The 20,678-nt window shown below is 40.2% G+C and overlaps 1 protein-coding gene across 5 annotated transcripts in view; it reads right to left on the bottom strand.

Annotated features, from left to right (window-relative positions):
• Window positions 1-17,071, bottom strand: part of ZCCHC8 (zinc finger CCHC-type containing 8) — a 31,343-nt gene extending 14,272 nt beyond the window's left edge. The window contains exons 1-10 of one of the 5 annotated variants that reach the window (XM_073313349.2): window positions 16,845-17,071; window positions 14,771-14,813; window positions 13,317-13,391; window positions 11,296-11,401; window positions 9,826-9,903; window positions 9,389-9,492; window positions 6,127-6,192; window positions 3,763-3,823; window positions 2,219-2,361; window positions 1,128-1,270 (exon numbers count right to left, since the gene is read on the bottom strand). In XM_073313349.2, coding sequence (XP_073169450.1) covers window positions 1,128-1,270; window positions 2,219-2,361; window positions 3,763-3,823; window positions 6,127-6,192; window positions 9,389-9,492; window positions 9,826-9,903; window positions 11,296-11,401; window positions 13,317-13,391; window positions 14,771-14,813; window positions 16,845-17,034 — 1,009 coding nt within the window. In that variant the 5' untranslated portion in view covers window positions 17,035-17,071. Of the gene's footprint in view, window positions 1-1,127; window positions 1,271-2,218; window positions 2,362-3,762; window positions 3,824-6,126; window positions 6,218-9,388; window positions 9,493-9,825; window positions 9,951-11,295; window positions 11,402-13,316; window positions 13,393-14,770; window positions 16,762-16,844 lie in introns of those variants that run through there. The other 4 variants (XR_012155122.2, XM_073313346.2, XM_073313345.2 and 1 more) reach the window with 4 other exon arrangements.
• Between the last annotated feature and the right edge of the window lie 3,607 nt (window positions 17,072-20,678).

Raw genomic sequence — 20,678 nt, forward strand, 5'->3', positions numbered from 1 at the left:
GGAGAAGGTATGATGGGATAACATGATTTTGGCAATTAATTGATCTTTAACTATTCACGGTAAATATGCCCAATGGCCTATGATGGAATATTAGATGGGGTGGGATCTGAGTTACTACAGAGAATTCTTTCCTGGGTATCTGGCTGGTGAATCTTGCCCACATGCTCAGGGTTCAGCTGATTGCCATATTTGGGTTGGGAAGGAATTTTCCTCCAGGGCAGATTGGAAGAGGCCCCAGGGGTTTTTCGCATTCCTCTGCAGCATGGGGCACTTGCTGGAGGATTCTCTGCCCCTTGAAGTCTTTAAACCATGATTTGAGGACTTCAATAGCTCAGGCATAGGTGAGAGATTTATTGCAGGAGTGGGTGGGTGAGATTCTGTAGCCTGCATTGTGCAGGAGGTCAGACTAGATGATCATAATGGTCCCTTCTGACCTTAAAGTCTATGATTCTATGAATTATTTTGCAGTCTATCTTCAGTAGAATGCCAGGATGACCAGACAGGGACATCTCCCACACAGGAGAATGTGAAAACAGGAAAAAGAGTAAACTAAAAGTAACTCTACTGCAACCTTGATTGTTTTCATACCATCTCTCTCAACTAGTGGCAATTATAACTAAGGCTACGTTTATGTCATGGAGGTCATGGAAGCCGTGACATTTTATGCGTCAGCCCCTAGGTCTGCGGGACTGGAGCTAGCAGCCAGTGGGGCCCCAGCAGGAGTCCAGCAACAGGCAAGGCTTTTCAAGGTCTCCCTGCAGGGTTTCAGTGACAGGTGACAGCCTCTTCAGGGTTCCAGCACAGACAGCCTTGCGGAGGCGGAGGAGGGTGCGAGAACCCTGCAGCTCCCAGCCACCACGGTGGCAGGGGAAACTGTCGAGCCGCAGCAGCAAATGTCAGACAGGTCTCTCTTCCGTGAATTTTTGTTTACTGCCTGTGACCTGTCTGTGACTTACTAAAAATAACCATGACAAAAATCTTAGCCTTAATTATAACCCACAGTCAATGTCAAGCAACTGGCAAACTTGTATACTCAAGAGTTCAGTAGTTTCATTCTTCCTTTAAAGTAGGAAGGGAATGCGTTACCTCTACAGTCAGCTAGGCTTTCCTAGCTGCATACTACTTACCTTTTCCATCATAAAGTGCAAGTCCTGAATCCTCCAGTTCAGCCTCTTTGAGCCAACCTGGTGGGTAACCCAACTGGCGCATGCGATATATAAATGGAGGAAGACTCTTATCTGTGACACCAAGCGCATCTTGAAGTTCTTCACTAGATAGAACATAGGAATACCAAAACTCAAAAATAATCTTCCTATAACCATTGTTATATATTTTAAGACTTTTAGTTGATTTAAGATTAAGTTACTCAGTTACAGAAGTCTCTAGTTATAAAAGCAAGACAGTCACCTTCTAGAGGAAAAAAAATTGAAGTTGTTTCATTTGTATACCTTGTTAATCCCTTGGCATATCTATTTGAATCATTCTATTAGATGCAGAACTACATTAATGTTAAAAATTACAAAGTTAAATGAGAAATCAGGAAATTAGAAAGCTAAAATTCACATTCTAACAGTTCTCATTCTGACATTAACTTGCCTATACAATGCAAATAAATGGATGTATGTCTAAATCTAGATCTTAGAAAGTTGCCTCTACTATGAGAGCCACAATTCATTCTGGATTTGTGAGATGAAACTTATAACCTTTAAGGTAATCTGTATAGGAAAAGACATCCTTCCTGTAAAGCTAGATTAAACTGAAGTGCTGTCTTCTTGTTAAACAGGATAGCCATATTTTATATAGAAAAAACATTTTAAATGAAAAGCTTAAAATTTCCTGAATCCAGCATGAACTGTTAATGGCCCTAAAAAAGGGTCACAGGAACCACAGAAATATTTGTAGTCTCCCTCATTAAAAGACTAACCTGAGGACTCAGTACATGTCAAATCAGGGAAAACTTTGGACAGGGTAGGATTAATGGGGAAAGTTTCAGCATGAAAAGAAAAACTTGAGGAATTTATCAACACATGAAGACATTTACAAAAGGGGTCTTAACACAACTGAAGATATAGTTACCAAGAGAATTATTATACAGTAAGTGACAACTTTTGTACATTACAAATAGCAGAAAAGTTATTTGATGCGTATGTGAGAAGTACAGTGATCCAATCAATGTGTGCGTGTGTGTGTGGGGGGGAGACACATGGGGGGAAAATACCTTATTATTCCTGGTTTAAACTTCCCAAACCTCTCTTCTACTTCATCTGCATGATAACGTTGCTGAAAGTTCTGGTTACTTGCTTCACCACAGGCTTCCATGAACTCTCTTCTTTTCTCACTTATACGGGTAGCGTTCCGTGGCTTAAAGACAATAGAGTTGGGAGACTCACCATAATGCAACTTGCAATTTAAGCACACAATTCACTCAACCCAAACCAAGTTATTAAAAGCTGCTTGAAAGTTACCCGTCAAGGGCATGGAACACATCTTACATCAAAAAACCAAGGCCAGCTCATTGTTTCACTGAATGGTTTCATTTTTATTATAACTTCCAGTGTAACTTAGAAATCTGCCAGCTTCAGTAGGAAAGCTAGAAACATGTAAAGAGACTTTTCTTTAAAAAGGAAGGATCAAACTACACCTCTACCCAGATATAATGCGACCTGATATAACGCAGGTTTGCATACAATGCGGTAAACCTCCGACACGCTGCTCTGAGCAGCGTGTTAAGGGTGCCGGGCTGGGGCCGAGGGGTTGGATAAGAGGCAGAAGGTCTCAGGAGGGGTCAGGGGCTCCCCCTGCCCCAGGTCTGGGAGGCAGGAGCGGGGGGTGGGGCCCGCAGTCCCAGAGTGGCCCGGGGGATTCGTGGGGGGCCAGGAGCAGCCCGCTCAGCTTCCCTCGCCCTGGCCCCAGCTGTGTTACTCAGGGGAGGGGATTTGGGGGAAGGGATCCCCCCTGCACTCACCGGCAGCAACGGAAGTGGAGCAGCCCGGCCCCAGCCCACTCCACTCCGCCAGCTCCCAGCTGCAGTGCTCCGCTTCCCACCAGAGGTGAGCGCGGGACCTTTCCCCAACCAACATGTCTGGGGCTGGGGAAAGGAAAGCAGAGCGGGCTGGGGCTGCATCGCTCCGCTTCCCGCTGCCGGTGAGTGCAGAGGGCATCCTTTCCCCAACCTCCCCACACTCACCGGTGGTAGGAAGTGAAGCAGCCCAGCCCCAGCCCGCTCCACTCCGCCAGCTCCCAGCTGCGGCACTCTGCTTCCCACCACCAGTGAGTACAGGGGGTGTCCTTTCCCCAACCTCCCCACGCTCACCGGCAGTGGGAAGCAGAGCACCGCAGCTGGGAGGTGGCGGAGTGGAGTGGGCTGGGGCCGCATTGCTCTGCTTCCCGCCACTGCCAGTGAGTGCCTGTTAGGGGGCAGGGGGCGAGAGGTCTCTGGAGAGGGCAGCCAGGGAACAAGGAACAGAGGGGCCAAAAGAAAGTTTGATATAATGCAGTTTCACGTACAACACGGTGAGATTTTTTGTCTCCCGAGGACCACATTGTATCAGGGTAGAGGTGTATTATGCTACGATAGGCTCATTTAAAATACTGATTTAAATCTCTGAAGTTACAAGTGTTACGGAGATATACAATACAGTTATTCATCTTTAATTAAAGATCATGACCAATATGATTCTTCCCATTCTACAAATGTCCTGTTGCACCGAAATATGTTTTGTGTAATTCAGAGATAATCTTAGATATTGAAGAAAAGTTTACCTTTGGACAATCTTTCATCTGATGCTCTTCAGAACCACAATTGAAACAATGAGGTTTTGGCCTGTTTAAGGAAAGCAATAAAATAAATTTATATTGTAAGTTTATCCCTTTAAAAGTGTACTTCTGAAGTGAAGTGCATACTTATTCTTCATTATTCTATTACATGCAGAGATTTACATTAACTTGAAATATATTCAGTTTTAAGAAATATGTAAAGTAACTTGTGTACTATACCTAAACATACATCTTCCTCCCAATTTTTGTAGTTTAAACAAAAAAAAAAAAACAAAACACATCTTCCTATTTAAAAAAAGTGTTTCTGTTGCTGTTAGGTGAAACATGAGAAACTAATCACAGAGAAAGCCACATAAAGCACTATCAAATGCAGAAAACAAAAACTGAAAAGATAAGAATTGAAGTAATATTTCCAGACAGAAATTAGATTATGTCCCTTTAGGAAGATAGTGACCATTAAAGAACTCTCTTTCCTTTGACTGAAATATGTTTTAATGAAAGTTATATAAATGTCAATAGTATGCTAGTTGCTTTGCAAATAGCTAGCAAGGTAAGATCAGGTTTCTGCCCCCCACACCTTACAATCTAGACAACCAGGGCGTAGGGGGCTATCAACCCTGTAATGGAAATATTGTGGGGGTTCTGCTGCCATGTGAACTCATGTAAGCCAGGGGGAGGGGAAGAGGCATGGAGGTGGCAACAGGACTCCCTGGGACTAGAGAAGCCGCTGAAGGGATGGGCGCAGGACCTGGAGTGGATGAAGAGGCTGTGGTCCCACCTGGGATCAAGTGGGGGAGCAGGACCTGAAGGGGCTGGAATGGGTCTAGTAGCAACCCTGGGATCCTCCTTCCCAGCCTGGAGCCAGCTCCCAGTACCTCCCACTCTGCTCCCCCATTTGCAAGGAGCTTCCACGCTCCCTGCAGACAACACAAAGGCTGGGGGAAAAGATGGAAAGGAGAGAATTATAAAAGCGATGTAGTTGAAGGATTCAGTTAAAAGGACACTATCTACTTCACAGATATGCTGTAAACCATTATTTTCAGATGCTATACCACCACTCTGGATTATTATAAGAACATTTTAGAAATCTCATTTACTTGCTAATATGCTCAATTCACTGTGAATTTCTCTCATCTAGGAAAATGAAATTTGAAGCCAGTTTTAATTTTGTTTGTTGTCACAGATTCCTTTTCAGGTTCTTAGTGCTTCAGTGATTGGGTCTGAAATGCTGCAAGAGAATACTATCTTGTCTAAAAACAATAGCTCTTGGAATTTTTTTTAAATCATAGAAGTGTTTCTATTGATATTTGATTTTAAAAAGGTTGATTTTCAAAAGATTTAATATTTGGGCCAAGTTTAAATTTAGTGCCTCTTTGAGCACTTGCTTAGTTAGTTCCCTGTGTGCATGGTCACTTTTACCAATAGGATAAGGGAGAGCGGATAAAGAGGACAACCAGGGTTGCCAACCCTCTAGGATTGCCCTGGAGTCTCCAGGAATTAAAGATTAATCTTCAAATTAAAGACTACATCATGTGGTGAAACCTCCAGAAACATATCCAGCCAAAACTGGCAACCTTAAGGGCAACCTAGGTTTTAAGGTCTCTTAAAAGGGGTTTGTTTTTAATGACAGAATTGAAGGAGAAGGGGGAGGCATATTTGTTTTCTCAGAAGGTATGATTCAAACAGATTTGGTGCAAATTGTTCTCTCAGAATACTTTATCCACCATCTAGAAGTATCTACAGCGCAACATGGTTGCAAATCTACTTTTCTTTCAAAATGTAATATTTCACTTGAGTATGCAGAAGATTATAGAAAAGCTAAACTGAACTTGCCTCCATGACTACTATTTACATTTGAAATAAGGTATTTCAGATGCTGGAAAAACTAGGCAGAGGGTCATCCGGAATTTCCAAAGTGATCACTCTGCCGTAATTCTACTTTTCCTCACAATGGCTACACAAACTACTCCAAGATCATTTTCTATTAAATGCAGAGAAAACAGACAAAACAAAAAACGCTGCATAGAACAAAAGCTATGTGACAGCACCTCAATGCAAAGATGACAAGGACATTTATTTAAAAATGCTAGCTAGAAAAAGCGAGCAAAACACAAAACCAGTTAGTTCAGAAACAGATTTTTCTTACACATTAATTTGACTGCCTCTCTTTTGAGCATCCTATATTCCAAACAACCCAAAACTTTTCTAGTGCAAAATTCGATATTGTTAACTTAATTTAGGACAATAAAAAGCAATTTATTCCCCCACATACTGGACCCTAAAATGTGCATTGTGACTATTAAAAAGTTTTTAAATCTGAAAAACTTTATAGTTAAGATAAATACAAACCTTTTTGCTTTTACTTGTATTTCTTGCCCGTCCAGAGAGAGAATATGGCTGAAAACTTGCTGGTATCTTAGATTTCAATAAGGAACTGCTACTGTACAAAGCAGAATTTCAATCTTGTTTTAATTGACAGCGATAGTACTTTATACAGAAAAATGTCCCCATGGGTTAAGCTACAAGCGCATCCTCAAGAATAAGTTTCAAGTAGGGCTGTCGATCACTGTTAACTCACACGATTAAGTCAAAATTAACTGTGATTAAAAAAAAATAATCACAATTAATCACACTGTTAAATAGAGTATCAATTGAAATTTATTAAATATTTTTGGATGTTTTACATTTTCAATATATTGATTTCTATTACAACACAGAATCCAAAGTGTACAGTGATCACTATTATTTTTAATTAAAAATATTTGCACTGTAAAAATTATAAAGAAATAGTATTTTTCAATTCACCTAATACAAGTACTGTTGCACAATCTCTTTACTGTGAAAGCATAATTTACAAATGTAGGGTTTTTTTGGTTACACAATGTAAAACTTTAGAGCCTACAAGTCCACTCAGTCCTACTTCTTGTTCACCCAATTGCTCAGACAAACAAGTTTGGTTACAATTTGCAGGAGATAATCCTGCCCACGTCTTGTTTACAAGGTCACCTGAAAGTGAGAACAGGCGTTCATATGGCACTTTTGTAGATGGCGTTGCAAGGTATTTGCGTGCCAGATATGCTAAACATTAATATGCCCCTTCATGCTTCGGCCACCATTCCAGAGAACATGCTTCAATGCTGATGATGCTCATTAAAAAAAGTGTGCGTTAATTAAATTTATGACTGAGAATTTAGGACTCAGACCCATGGGGACTGAGACTGGGGGGAGAATTGTGTCTCTCCTGTTCTGTTTTATCTGCATTCTACCACATATATTTCATGTTATAGCAGTCTCGGATGATGAACCAGCACGTTTGTTTTAAGAACACTTGTACAGCAGATTTGGCAAAAACGCAAAGAAGGTACCAATGTGAGATTTCTAAGGATAGATACAGCACTTGACCCAAGGTCTAAGAATATGAAGTGCCTTCCAAAATCTGAGAGGGACGAGGTGTGGAGCATGCTTTCAGAAATCTTAAAAGAACAACATTCCAATGCGGAAACTACTGAACTCGAACCACCAAAAAAGAAAGCCAACCTTCTGCTGGTGGCAGCTGACTCAGACGATGAAAATGAACATACGTTGGTCCGCTCTGCCTTGGATCATTATCAAGCAGAACCCATCATCACCATGGACGCATGTCTTCTGGAATGGTGGTTGAAGCATGAGGAGACATATGAATCTTTAGCGCATCTGGCGCATAAATATCTGCAACGCTGGCTACAACAGTGCCATGCAAATGCTTGTTCTCACTTTCAGGTGACCTTGTAAACAAGACGTGGACAGCATTATCTCCTTCAAATTGTAACCAAACTTGTTTGTCTGAGCAATTGGCTGAAGTAGGACTGAGTGGACTTGTAGGTTCTAAAGTTTTACATAGTTTTGGTTTTGAATACAGTTATTTTTTTGTACATAATTCTGCATTTGTAATTTCAATTTCATTATAAAGAGATTGCACTACAGTACTTGTAGGAGGTGAATTGAAATATACTATTTCTTTTGGTTTTTTACAGTGCAAATATTTGTAATCAAAAATAAAAGTGAGCTCTGTACACTTTGTATTCTGTGTCATAATTGAAATCAATATATTTGAAAATGTAAAACATCCAAAAATATTTAAATAATTGGTATTCTATTATTAACCATGTGATTAATCGCAATTTTTTTTGATCACTTGACAGCCCTAGTTTCAAGTTACAGAAATTCCAATTGCAGTCCACTATAAACTTATTCACTGAAATATCTGTACAAAGGAGTCCCCACCTGAACGCTTGACTTACTCAGTATATATTGCCACCTGCCAAAACAGACAGAAGCTTCCTTGGCTAAGCCTAAAGGGAGTCTTCCTTTGGCCTTGCCACTAGAAGCTAAATTAAGGTGTATGTCACCCTTTATATATGTAAACAGACCTCAGAAATAAAAAGCAACAGATACATTTAAAGAAAATATCAAGGTTGAGACCAAAAGGTTTATTTCCCCCCCACCCCCTGCAAAGTGTTTCCCTTCTCCTTTACTATCAGACACATCAAACCATCCTCTTCTTTCATGTAGCTACTTTCTTGGAAGCCACTAAAATATTTACATTGACCAGAACCCTACTCTCTAAAGTACTAAATAGTAGAGAAGCTGTGCTAATTTCGATTTCCTGATAGTTTACGAAAAAGCAGACGACAGGAAGAGCAAATTATAATGTGATGTGTATGCGGTCAAAAGGCAGACATAACAAACCCAGGTTGGCCTGCTAAACAAATGGGATTTCTCACTCACTGCAGGCACACTTTAAATCTTTTACAGAATTATAAAGCAATAGGGCAGACATTTTGGGCTTCTGGACTGTGAATGTCCCCCTTTACTACAGTCCTAACAAAATGTAGAGATCCTAGAAATACTTTGTGGTGCTTTAAACAGACTTTGGCCTTTTTGCAGGCAGGAAGTGAATGGGAAGGAGAAGAGAAGAGGATAGAACATCCAATTTCTGTTTGTATTTTTTAATATATATAATTTCTTCTGAAATTAAGAACTATCACATAAATAAGAATGTTCTACCTGAGTTCCAGCTCTCAAATACTGAAGAGAGCAACTGGAAAAATGGATTAAAATATTCTCTGCTTAAATATGACTCATTTTCCCCCAAAAATTTCAAGATGTAGTTAAAATTTAGTCAAAACACCAGAGTACATTTAGGATTTGTTAGCTCTCCCTCCTCACCACTTTAAATAAATTGCTTTATAGAAGTAAACAGCCAGCATTTCTGAAATAAGCAGTCATTCCAGAGCCTGTCACACGTGGTCCCAACAGCAATTCTTGGATTGACAGCAGAGCATGTTTATGGGAATGCAACATTCATTCGTGCAGAACATGATTCCTTCAATGAACAAGTCAACCATATTAGACATCTATCATCCAACTACTTTAAAACTTTTGAAATACTAGTAGTAATAATAATACTTCAGTTGATTTCAGATACAACACTGATATGACCCAGCAGACTGTCATAGTTAGAAGTTTTAAAAAAAAATTGCAGAAAAAGTTTTAATCTCAACTTTGTGTCTGATTGTGTTATTTGGTTATATAAACAGAAAAAGGAGCTCCATTTTACTAAACAGGATACTTGGGTATTTCCCATCCTTCTGTCAGCTGTGGATTTTCATTTAATATAGGTTGTCCCAGTTTATCAAGACAAAAATTGGTAAAATACAGAACACTTCCTACAACCTGTTGAAAGAGTCAAAAAATTGTCAGTATTTCAATCAGATTACCTGATATTAGAAAGGCACAGTATTTTAATATTTCAAAAATAATGGAATTAGTTTATTTCCTATTTAAGGATTTAAACATAACAAAAACATCCCTCCATGCCTTCTGAATGTACATATAGGTAAATTTTCCAAGTATTATGCAGCTAAAGCACCATGAATTCTAATAAAGTCAATCAGAGTTACGTTGCTAAAACCTTGCATATCTTCATAATGACATTGTGGACTAAATGTAAGAATAGAACTTTGGAACTATTTGTATTACCAGTGAAGAATATAAAGTTTAACTTACACTGAAAGCTTCCTTAATTTTTTTTATTGTATTAGAGCTTGTCACTTTATGGTCCTCTTCCAACAGAATACTGGATGGCTAATATGAAAAGTCGAAAAAAAACCACATAAAAAACTCCTTAATTGCTGCAAATAAAACACAGATGATATAATTGCCAATTCCAGCTTTTCATTGCCATGTACACACAAATTAACCACATGCTAGTATATGAAGTATGAGACTTGTAGGCTAGTGGTAATACTGTGTACAACCCAAGATGCAACATGGCTAGAACCTTGGTGTCATGGGCTGAGAATGCTATGGAGGAAACATGCTCGGCCTCTGGGACGGCAAGAAGAAAAGGGAGGGTTGGGAGGAGAGGGTGAAGAGAAATGCCATGTTTCACTTAATGAACTATCTACTTCTAAGACAAAGAAGTATCTCCTTCCAAACGTTTAAGAAAAATATACCATTTGTAAGTAGCAGGAAAAAATCTTTCTGTAATTTGGATACACTAGCAGTGTGATATTGCAACCAAAAAAGTGGAGGGAAAAAACCCAAACCATTATCTTTCTATAAACTCAGACTTTAAGACCAGAATAGTCCATCATGATCATCTAGTCTAAACTCCTGCACATTGCAGGCCACAGAACTTCATCCACCCAACTCCTATCATAGGCCCATAACCTCTGGCTGAGTTACTAAAGTCCTCAAAATACGATTTAAAGACTTCAAGTTACAGAGAATCCACCATTTATACTAGTTTAAACCTGCAAGTGACCCACACCCAGTGCTGCAGAGGAAGGCAAAAAAAACAACAACTCAGGATCTCTGCCAATCTGACCCGGAGGAAATTCCTTCCCAATGACATATATGGCAATCAGTTAGACTCTGAGGATGTGGGCAAGATCCACCAGCCAGACATCTGGGAAAGAATTCTCTATAGTAACTTATAGCCTTCCCCATCTACTTTGCCATCACCAGCCATTGGAGATATTTGCTGCTAACAGTTGCAGATCAGCTACGTGCCATTGTAGGCAGTCTCATACTCTCCACAAACTTAACTGGTTTCAAGACTGAACTTGATAAGTTTTACCCCACTACTCCCCTTGGAAGGCTGTTCCAGAACTTCACTCCTCTGATGGTTAGAAATCCATGTCTAATTTCAAGCCTAAACTTGCCGATGGCCAGTTTATATCCATTTGTTCTTATGTCCACATTGGCGCTTAACTTAAATAACTCCTCCCCCTCCCTGGTATTTATCCCTCTGATGTATTTATAGAGAGCAATCATATTTTCTCTCAGCCTTCTTTTGGTTAGGCTCAACAAGCCAAACTCTTTGAGTCTTGTCTCATAAAATAGGGTTTTCAGTCCTCCGATCATCCTAGTAGCCTGAACCTGTTCCAGTTTGAATTCATCTTTCTTAAACATAGGAGACCAGAATTGCACACAGTAGTCCAGATGAGGTCTATATTCTTTGAACTTATATACCTGAGGCTTAACATTGAAGTGGGTCCTTTCTGGTTCAGCTCTCTGTTGCTCCTCATATTTTTGAACTAAACTAGAAATAAAATCCTCAATTTCTTGATGATACTGCCTGCAAAAGGTAGAAATATAAGAGAATACAACAGACTGCATGTGTGTATTTAAGGATTCCTGAAACTGAAATTATAAATTTTGAACACTGTATTAAGTTACTTTGTTCAATGTTCAGGATAAGAATTTTATTTTGGAACCTTTTATTGCTAGATGTGTACATCTTAAGGTACAGCTGGTAAATCTAACTTTCATGCTGCCCCAATGTAACCAACACATCACATCTATAAATTGGAAAAGAAAGACGTACAAATGTATTAAAAAGAAAATTCAAAACTGCAACCATGCTATTTAATATATTTTGTGGATTTCAGAACTGGATTAAATAATGAAAAGAAATTAAACATAGACAAATGGAACTGGATGCCACATATCCAGCCACATAGTTAGATCAAGATTAGAACAAAAAAAACCAAAAACAAAAAATCTGGTTTTACATTAAAAAAATTATAAGTAACTACCAAGGACAAGGACACTTGCATAAGTAGTGTAAAATATTGGTTAAATATCAAGAAAGACTTTGTACTTGAGAAACTATTCCACAGTCCACTTTCTCAAGGAAAATGGTACAAGTCCCATTGCTTGGAATGCTTAAATTAAACTGGATAAAGTACTACAAACTGGCTCCAAGTAGGATATAGGACAAGGGAAAAATAGAAACAGAAATATACTACAGACCCAATAGTTATATCCCTCCTCCAACTTTTTCAGATTTTACAATACTTCACACTTCTTTTTCCACTCATTTGGCTGCTCTAAAATTGACTGAGACAAACCATAAGCATCAGTTTGTGGATTCTTTCAAAGATATTTTCTTTTTAAAAAATGATGTATATGAACAGCAGAAAAAGTCTAATGACTGTTTTAAATGAGAAATAAGTTAGCAACAACTCCAAATATTCCTTTAAAAAGAATATTCAAAATTTTGCAATACTAGTAACAAAGAAGTTAGTAATATTAGACTGCATGCTAAATTTCAGCCTTTAGTACCTATTTACAACCAAACTCCTGATGGCTTTATACTTTTATCTAACAGTTCTGTTACTTATAATACTGCAAAACAGTAGCAGCTATATTTAAAAGGGAAACAAACAACTGTTAAGTGACATTTCTATCTGAAAAGGTACATACAACTGTTAAAAGTAACCCTTACTATACTTAAAATTAGAGAAAAAGTTTTCAGTTTGTTCATTTTGTGCATTTGAAAGCAATATATATAGTCCGTTTCACTACACTGTAGCCAGATGACCTCCTTATCAGAAACACAGAGGTCTGGGGAACTCAGACTCATTTTCCTCAAGCCCTAAAAACGGTGATTACTAAAGCAGCAGCAGAGCTGAAACTGAAAATAAGAAGGGCAGCTGACAGGTATGTGCATAAAAAGGAAGGGAAGGAGAGGTATGTCTGAGAATATTTTGTATTGCCAATCTTGTGTCCATCTAAAGAGAGGCTTCTAAATATAAGCACTAAACACCCATTTCAGAACTTAAAGGATGTTCTGTCAAACACCTTTAAAAAAAGGTTTCAGAGTAACAGCCGTGTTAGTCTGTATTCACAAAAAGAAAAAGGAGTACCTGTGGCACCTTAGAGACTAACCAATTTATTTGAGCATAAGCTCACGAAAGCTTATGCTCAAATAAATTGGTTAGTCTCTAAGGTGCCACAGGTACTCCTTTTTCTTTTTGCGAATACAGACTAACACGGCTGTTACTCTGAAACCAGTTGGAAACAGGATATTAAAGACATTTTGCTATAACTGAATAAGTAACCAGGGTACAATAGGTTTATATTAGACTGTTGTAACACAGCCAAAGATGGGTTAATACATGTCACAGTTGCACACTAACAAATCCCAAACAAAGGCAATCTTAAAAGGGAATTAGACTGACACTTTATTAGCAGGGGAAGTTACTTACTTTGAAATAACGTTGTTCATAAATAAAATCTGTAACAAAGGTCCATCTAACTTAGAACTGTCCACTGAAAGTCCACTGGAAGGAAAAAAAGATACTGTAAAGTTACTGTGTAATTACTTTCCCCTCCTTTCTGCAAGAACAGTGTGTGCAGCAGCCCACCCATTTTATCACAGCAATGCCACTAGTCAAGGGGACTCTCACTTTCCCCAAGGCAGACACGTAGTAGGCTTGGCCAACACAAATGCTATTTGCTTTTCACCGATTCTGTTATTCTAGGCTACAGTTCTCCCACGGTTTAAATCCAGTTTTTACACCTCAAGCAACGCAGCAGGAAATGTCAATAAGTTGCTTGAAAGACTATTACTGCTTTCCTCTTACTAGTAATTGGCACATGTAAGAAATACAACAGGCTGCAGTTTAACTCAAAATTGACAGATCACCACAAATATATGTATTCAATTAGTATTTATTCAGTGAGAAATTTCCAACAGGTCAAAGTGATTATCAGATCTGATCATTATTGTTACTCAATTTCAGAGAAATCCATTTTCCTAAAGATTATGTCAACAGTTATTTATATAAAAAGATAAAACATCTTTAAATTCTACATATTCAAGTCTGAATGCACAGAGATCGTGTCCAGAGTGCTCAGACATTTTAGAAACCCAATAACTTTAAACACAAACAATAAATGAAACCTTTTCTAGAAAAGATCATTTTATACGTTCATGGTGCTCGTGTAGAAGATGGTGATTAGGCAAGCTACCTATGCTCTAAAAGGGTCTATGTTAAATATACTCATTGATTAGATCTTGTATTACTAAGGGCATGTCTGCACTACAAAGTTAAGTCAGTGTAACTATGTAAGCATGCACACTACAGCATTTCTCCTGCTGCTGTAACTCACCCGCTATGTCAACACAGTAAATCCACATGGACTAGAGGCATAAGGCTTAGTCAACGTAGTTCGGGTTACTTGCATTGCCTGTTGGCTGTCAGGTTAACTGACAGCTCTGTGAGAGGGAGGGGGTGTTCCAGCTGTGAGCCCCAGCAGTACTGACAGCTGGAACCTTGCTGCCCAGTACTAAGAGCCCAAGCCGTGGGCTCCCCACAGAGTTCCCAGCTGGAGTCCAGCTGCCACCCAGAGCCCTCAGCTCGAGCTCCCAGCTGGAGCCTCGCTGTCACTGGGAGAGCCCTAGGCAGCAGCCAGGCTCCAGCTGGGAGCTCTGCAGGGAGCTGAGAGCCTGGGCTCTCAAACCCCCATTCCCCCGCCTTAAGTCACTGTAAGCGCTCCTGGTGAGGACACGTACCGCCAACAGAAGGAGAGCAGTGTGAACATGAAAAACTGCAGCAATTGCTGTGGTGGCCGTAAGTTGGCCTAACATAGGTCCATTTTATGTCTACAATACACAATTGCTTGAGTGTTCCAACTTGAAAAGTCAATATTAACATACCTTGGTCGTGTCAGAATCTTCAGTTTTCTTCTAAGTTCTTGATGTTAATTACTTGTCAAGGAACACAGGTTTCCTCTATATTAATCATTAGAATCAAAGTATACCACTTTAAGAAAGAATCAACTCTTACAATAGTTGTACTGAACAGCGAACAGGATTTTGGGCTCTTTCACTTACTTTACTGCACTACATAAAGCCATTCATAAACTCACCAACCAAAAAACTGAACTTAGAGGGCTAGAACAAAGTGAGTGTGAAAAGCAGATTTAAAGAGAGAAAATTGTCTCTTTCTAAACACAGACTCACAATATGCACACATACCACAATGATGGTATTTTGTCTCTACTTGATAGGCATCTACTCTGGATGATACATCACTCCCATGGCAGAAGCTATAGTTAAAATTACTCAAATAAAACTGACCAAAGCAAGCATTACAGGGAGAGAAAGCAATGCAAGGAAAGTCAGAAGTAAATGGAGAACTAAGATATGGACAAGTTCAAGCCTAAAACTATAAGTTGTGAAAGGAAATTTAAAGAACCAGACAGTGATCATCATTTAAAAAACCCCACTATACAAAGACAAATATGCTGAATAAATTAAGAAATACAAACAGGCAGGACTAACAGTCACATTTGGCCCTGGTATACATATTTCCTCCACAAATACCTTCATCCCCACAAAAGGAAAAAACATTAAATTTAAAAGGAAACTCCAAATACTTTACTCAGTCCAGCAGTTTCACAGTTTGAAAGTGCCAAGAAATACTTCGCAGTTAGACTAAACAAAACAGGAGAATAAAATTTTAGCTACAAAGAGCATTTCCGAGTCCACCTTGTTGTCACCTTGCTTAAAAACAAGTTAACATCTAAGACACTGGTAACTCGGGACGCACTGTAAGACTACAGCTTTTATTCTGGTTTAAAATTCAACATAAAAATGTACAAATTGATTTTTAAATTCTAAACTATAAGACGCTTATTGGTGCTTTCCTTTAGTCTGGAAAACAAATAGGTTGAAGTACCAAGAGAAAAATTGTTTTTTAAATACACTTTCCATCTCATTTACACATTTTTAGTTGTAACACAAGATGATCAAGAATCCAAATCTTTCCACCACAAAAACAAAAACTGAAAACTCAAGGCCAAAGAGGATGAAGAGGAATTCAGACCTGCCAACTCTCTTTCATTTGAGGAATGAGAGCCTTCTCATTTTAGATTAATTGGTAAAAAATTGTTTAACTAACAAAAACACAAGCCAACCAACCCCCAAAACCCGCATCTCTCACCCTCATATGATGAAAAGGACTGTACAAAAACTATTTCATTTAAATTACTCTAAAAAGAATTGCTCTTCAAGTTACTTACTTACCATTTTGTTGGATTACATAAAGTTACAAAATGCAAAAGTAATTCAGAACAAGACGAGCATTGCATCCATCCCTTCAAACTAAAAATGATCTTTCAAACGGTCAAAGCTTGAGACAGCCGCAAAAACGTGACCCTCAGACCAGCCAGGGATCTTTTTTCTTTACTGTAACATCCAATACCCCTAGGAATCCAGACTTGTTTCAAACTATGATGATTTGAGTTAAAATCACTTTTTTCTTTAAAGGAGATTTTTAAAACAGCTCATCAAGCCATACTTTGTGTTATTGCCCAGATGACACAGCCCCAGAGAAAATCACTACGACCTGAGTGAGGTGGCGGAACTCACAGCAAAACCCAAACTAGACTCAGTGACCACGGAGTAGCAAGGCCTCACCCCGGTGAAGCAGAGACCACGTTCATTAGGGGGTGGGGGGAGGAGGAGGAGAGAGAGAGAAAGACACCCCCACGCCGCCACCCCGGCAGTAGGGAAGAGGCGGCGCCCCTCCTTTGGGGGAGAGTAGAGGGGCTGAAAGGTTTTGTGCCTCGCGGGCCAAGGAGACTCCTCAGCCCAGGCCCCGGAGAAGCAGGAACTGAGGCTGCGCCGGAAAGGAACCAGCATAAGGGTCGAAACTAGACCGCGGCTCGGGCTGTTCCCTGCCCGGGGATGAACCGAAACCAGGCCCAGATCCCTCCTGTCAGGATATTCTCGGACCGCAGCTGCCGCACCGTCTCCTCGGAGTCCCTCAGCCGCTCCCGCAGCGTCTCCTTGGCCTCCTCCAGCTCCTCGTCCTCCTCGAAGCGGGTATGAAGCGGCTGCGCCGCCGGGGCCGCTGCCTCGTCCCCGTCCAGCTGCTCGAAGAGCTCGCGATCCCCGAAGTCCACCTCCGCCGCCATCTTAGGCTGCGGCAGGAAGCGGGGGGGAGCGGTCAAGGGGCAAAGGGCAGAGGTAACGGCCGCCGCAGCCGCTCAAAGCGCGGAGGGTGGGGGAGGAGAGGCGGAGCGGGATCTCCAACGGCAACGGCCTCGTCATCGCAGAGTGGCGGTGGCCTCCAAAGACTGCAAATCCCGGCATGCAACAGCGCAATTTAATCATAGCGGTTTATAGGCCAACGACGCTTTACAGTGTAGCATTAGAAGTCCACGGGGCGGGTTTACAGCAAGAAGGAGCGTGGCATGTTGGGATTTCTACACCCCCCCCCGCTAAATTCTAGGTGGCGCATTGTATGCTGGGATTTGTAGTCCAGAGGGGATGGTTTGGGCTGAATTTGAAGATTTGGCTGGTGCCACAATAATGTACATATATGCACAGAAGGATCTAGCATCTCTTGTACATGTAAAAAGGGAACATAGATAGGATCCAATGCTAATTTTACTCTCCTATGGTGAAAAGGATCCCAAAAAGCTGTTCAAGATCTTCTGAGGACACTCTAGAAATACAAAATATTAACAGTGGTTCTTAAAGAAGCAAATATAGGACTTTCCAACTAATATGAGAAATAAAACCCATATTTCAGATGACAGAGCCTGGATGTAGCATTGTTTGTTGATGTTATTACACATAATACTGCAAATCTCTACCCATAGCCTGTGCTCAGAAACTAGCTAGAACCACCTGTATAGAAAGGTAGGAGCTGAGAACAGACTACCAAAAAGCTATTGCTATACTTTTACTAAATGCATAGATAGCAGGCACAGCAGAGCGCTCTCCCCTTTGGCCAGTGATTTCTTGAAAAAATGTTACTGTTTTCAGCTTACGGCTTACTTCTTCAAAAGATAGACCTCACTAGTTTTAACAGGGGTGGGGAAAGGTACTCCGCAAAGCTCATCATTTTTGCTTTTATCAAGCATGGTAGATTGCCCTTAAAGGATATAAATAGGACCAGACCAAATTCACAGTCCATTGTGGTCAATTTCATGGTCATAGCATTTTTTAAATTGCAAATTTCACAATTTTAGCTATTTAAATGTGAAATTTCATGGTGTTGTAATTGTAGGAGTCCTGACCCAAAAAGGAGTTCTGGGGAGTCACAAGGTTGTCAGGGGAGTTGTAGTATTGCTACCCTTACTTCTGCACTGCTGCTGGCAGCAGCGCTGCCTTCAGAGCTGGGCAGCTGGTGAGTGGTGGCTCTGACTAGGAGCCTAGCTCCGAAGGCAGAGCCACTGCCAGCAGCAGCCCAGAAGGAAGGATGACATAGTATGGTATTATCACCCTTACTGCTGGGCTGCTGCCTGTAGGGCTGAGCCCTCAGTCAACAACCACCACTCTCTGGCTACCCAGCTCTGAAGGCAGCAGCGCAGAAGTAAGGGTGGTATGGTATGGTAATGGTATTGCCACCCTTACTTCCATGCTGCTGCTGGCAGAGCGCTGCTTCAGATCTGGGTGCCAGGTCATCTGCCGCTCTCCAGCCGCCCACCTCTGAAAGCAGCACAGAAGGGTGGCAATACCATGACTCCCCTATAGCACCCTTTTCAGTCAGGACCCCTCATTTGAGATATGTTGGTCTCCCACATGAAATCTGTATAGTATAGGCTAAAAGCACACAAAAGACCAGATTTCTTGGGGGAGACGAGATTTCACGGTCCATGATGCGTTTTTCACGGCCATGAATTTGGTAGGGGTCCTAGATAGAAGAACCAAATTGTCTTGTAGAGAAGGTTCTCCTGTCAGTCACTGACTGAAAATAGCACATTCTTCAGTATGGGAAATTTTTACAACTTCTATGGATTGAGAAGCATAAATCTTTATATTCAAATGCTCCTTTCCTCCTACTCCCAAATAGCTTGAACACTTACTTCAAAGAAATAGAAATTAAGTGAGAAGTAACGCTCTTTTACACACATTTAATCTAATACTCACTTTGTTCCTGCTAATTGGTTGGAAAAATACAAGTTTAATTTGATAAACTTCTAACTTTTTCAACAGTGAAATTACTCTCAGAACTTTGACACAGAAATGGAACATACCATTTCTTAGTCTGTTTGAAGTCAAAATGGCCAGTATTCGGAGCAATTTCTTTATGAGCAAATCCTGTTTAGGAACTTTGGAAAGTTGTGGAAAGAGGAATTTCTCCATTTCAATACTTAAGTTTCACGATTCCATATGTCTGTGATAAATACATTTCTTCTCTTTCAACAAATCTATTAGAGCAGTGTTTTTCAACCTGTGGTCTGTAGACCCCTTAGGATCTGCAGACTATATCTAAGATTTCCCAAAGGGACCACATATCCATTTGGCATGTTTTTTTATATTCCACAAATGAAAAAAGATTGAAAAAAATCACTATTAGAGTTTAAATTAAACACACAATCACAACAATAGTAGTAAGTCTTCTGTGACGAATTCTCTATTACTCAATTTTTTTTTTTAATCACAATGAAAAAAAAGCACAATTGCCTTTCATTGCCCAGCACTCCAGAATTTTGGTCTTTTGGTACTTTCAAGGATGTGACATAATAGGATGTTAATTCAACTTTTGCTTATTTGTTGGAGATGGAAAACTTCTTCCACTTGCAACCATGCAATTCTACACACGATATTCTGAGGAGGCATACAGATTTGTGCCTGTAGCACTTTAAGTTATTTTAGGAAACGGACTAAATTGGAATGCTCACTTAAGAGAAAACACAGGAGGAAAGTTTAAATTTACCCACTACTTCTCCTGTTCCCCATATTTAATCTCCTCAATACATTTTATTTCTTTCCCTATACATTGAAATGTTTCCACTGTATCTGTTTGAGAAAGGAAACCAATTTTGTATTGTCAGTTTTATTCACAAAGTTTTATATCACTTTACAGTAACAAAAAAAAAAAAAGAGAAAACCTCAGCCAGTCCAGTCTTCAGATAGGCCAAGGGTTAGACCAACCATGAGAATCACACATCTTATAGAAGCATAAGTAGTCATCTAAAACTCAGAGTAACAAACTGATATGGCAATGTGTGAGCTACCTTATCATTTCAGCAGAAGGTTTGGGTGGGGTTGTGGGAGCAGCAGCAGGGTTCTGCATTTCTCCATTCCAAGCCCTCTTTGAGGTGGTAGAACAGACTCTTGCCTCACCCTGCCTGTAGTTCCTCATTCTCCAGCTGATCAAGGCCTTCCTGCTCCTCAGCTTGTGGCTCCCTATTTTGGCCCAAGAGGGAGAGGGAAACTTGTGCCTCTCTGCCACCAAGTGCAGGGCTCTGCTTGTAGGTCCAGCATAAATTAAATTCACTGTATGGGGTGTTGTCCCAGCATTGATTTATGTTGTGGTCACGGAAAAACACTGATTTTTTCTGGTGTAAGAGTGTAATTAATTAGAGTACAAAATTTAGCAAGTGGTAGCGTCTTTGAATCCAAGCAATGGAGAGCATCTAGCCAACAGGAGACTAGGGAGGAAGGGGGTTTGGCTAGGGATGAAGGAGTAGCTCAGGGAAGTGGTGTATTTCACTCTCATGAGAGGACTAATCCCTTGCTTAGTAGGTGCTGGGTTTTCCAAAACCTGCTAATACATTGGGACACATTAGGTACACCATAGTAACAGTCAAGCAGAAACTGACAA

The sequence above is a fragment of the Lepidochelys kempii genome, chromosome 15 (assembly GCF_965140285.1).
Source record: "Lepidochelys kempii isolate rLepKem1 chromosome 15, rLepKem1.hap1, whole genome shotgun sequence".
NCBI lineage: Eukaryota > Metazoa > Chordata > Testudines > Cheloniidae > Lepidochelys > Lepidochelys kempii.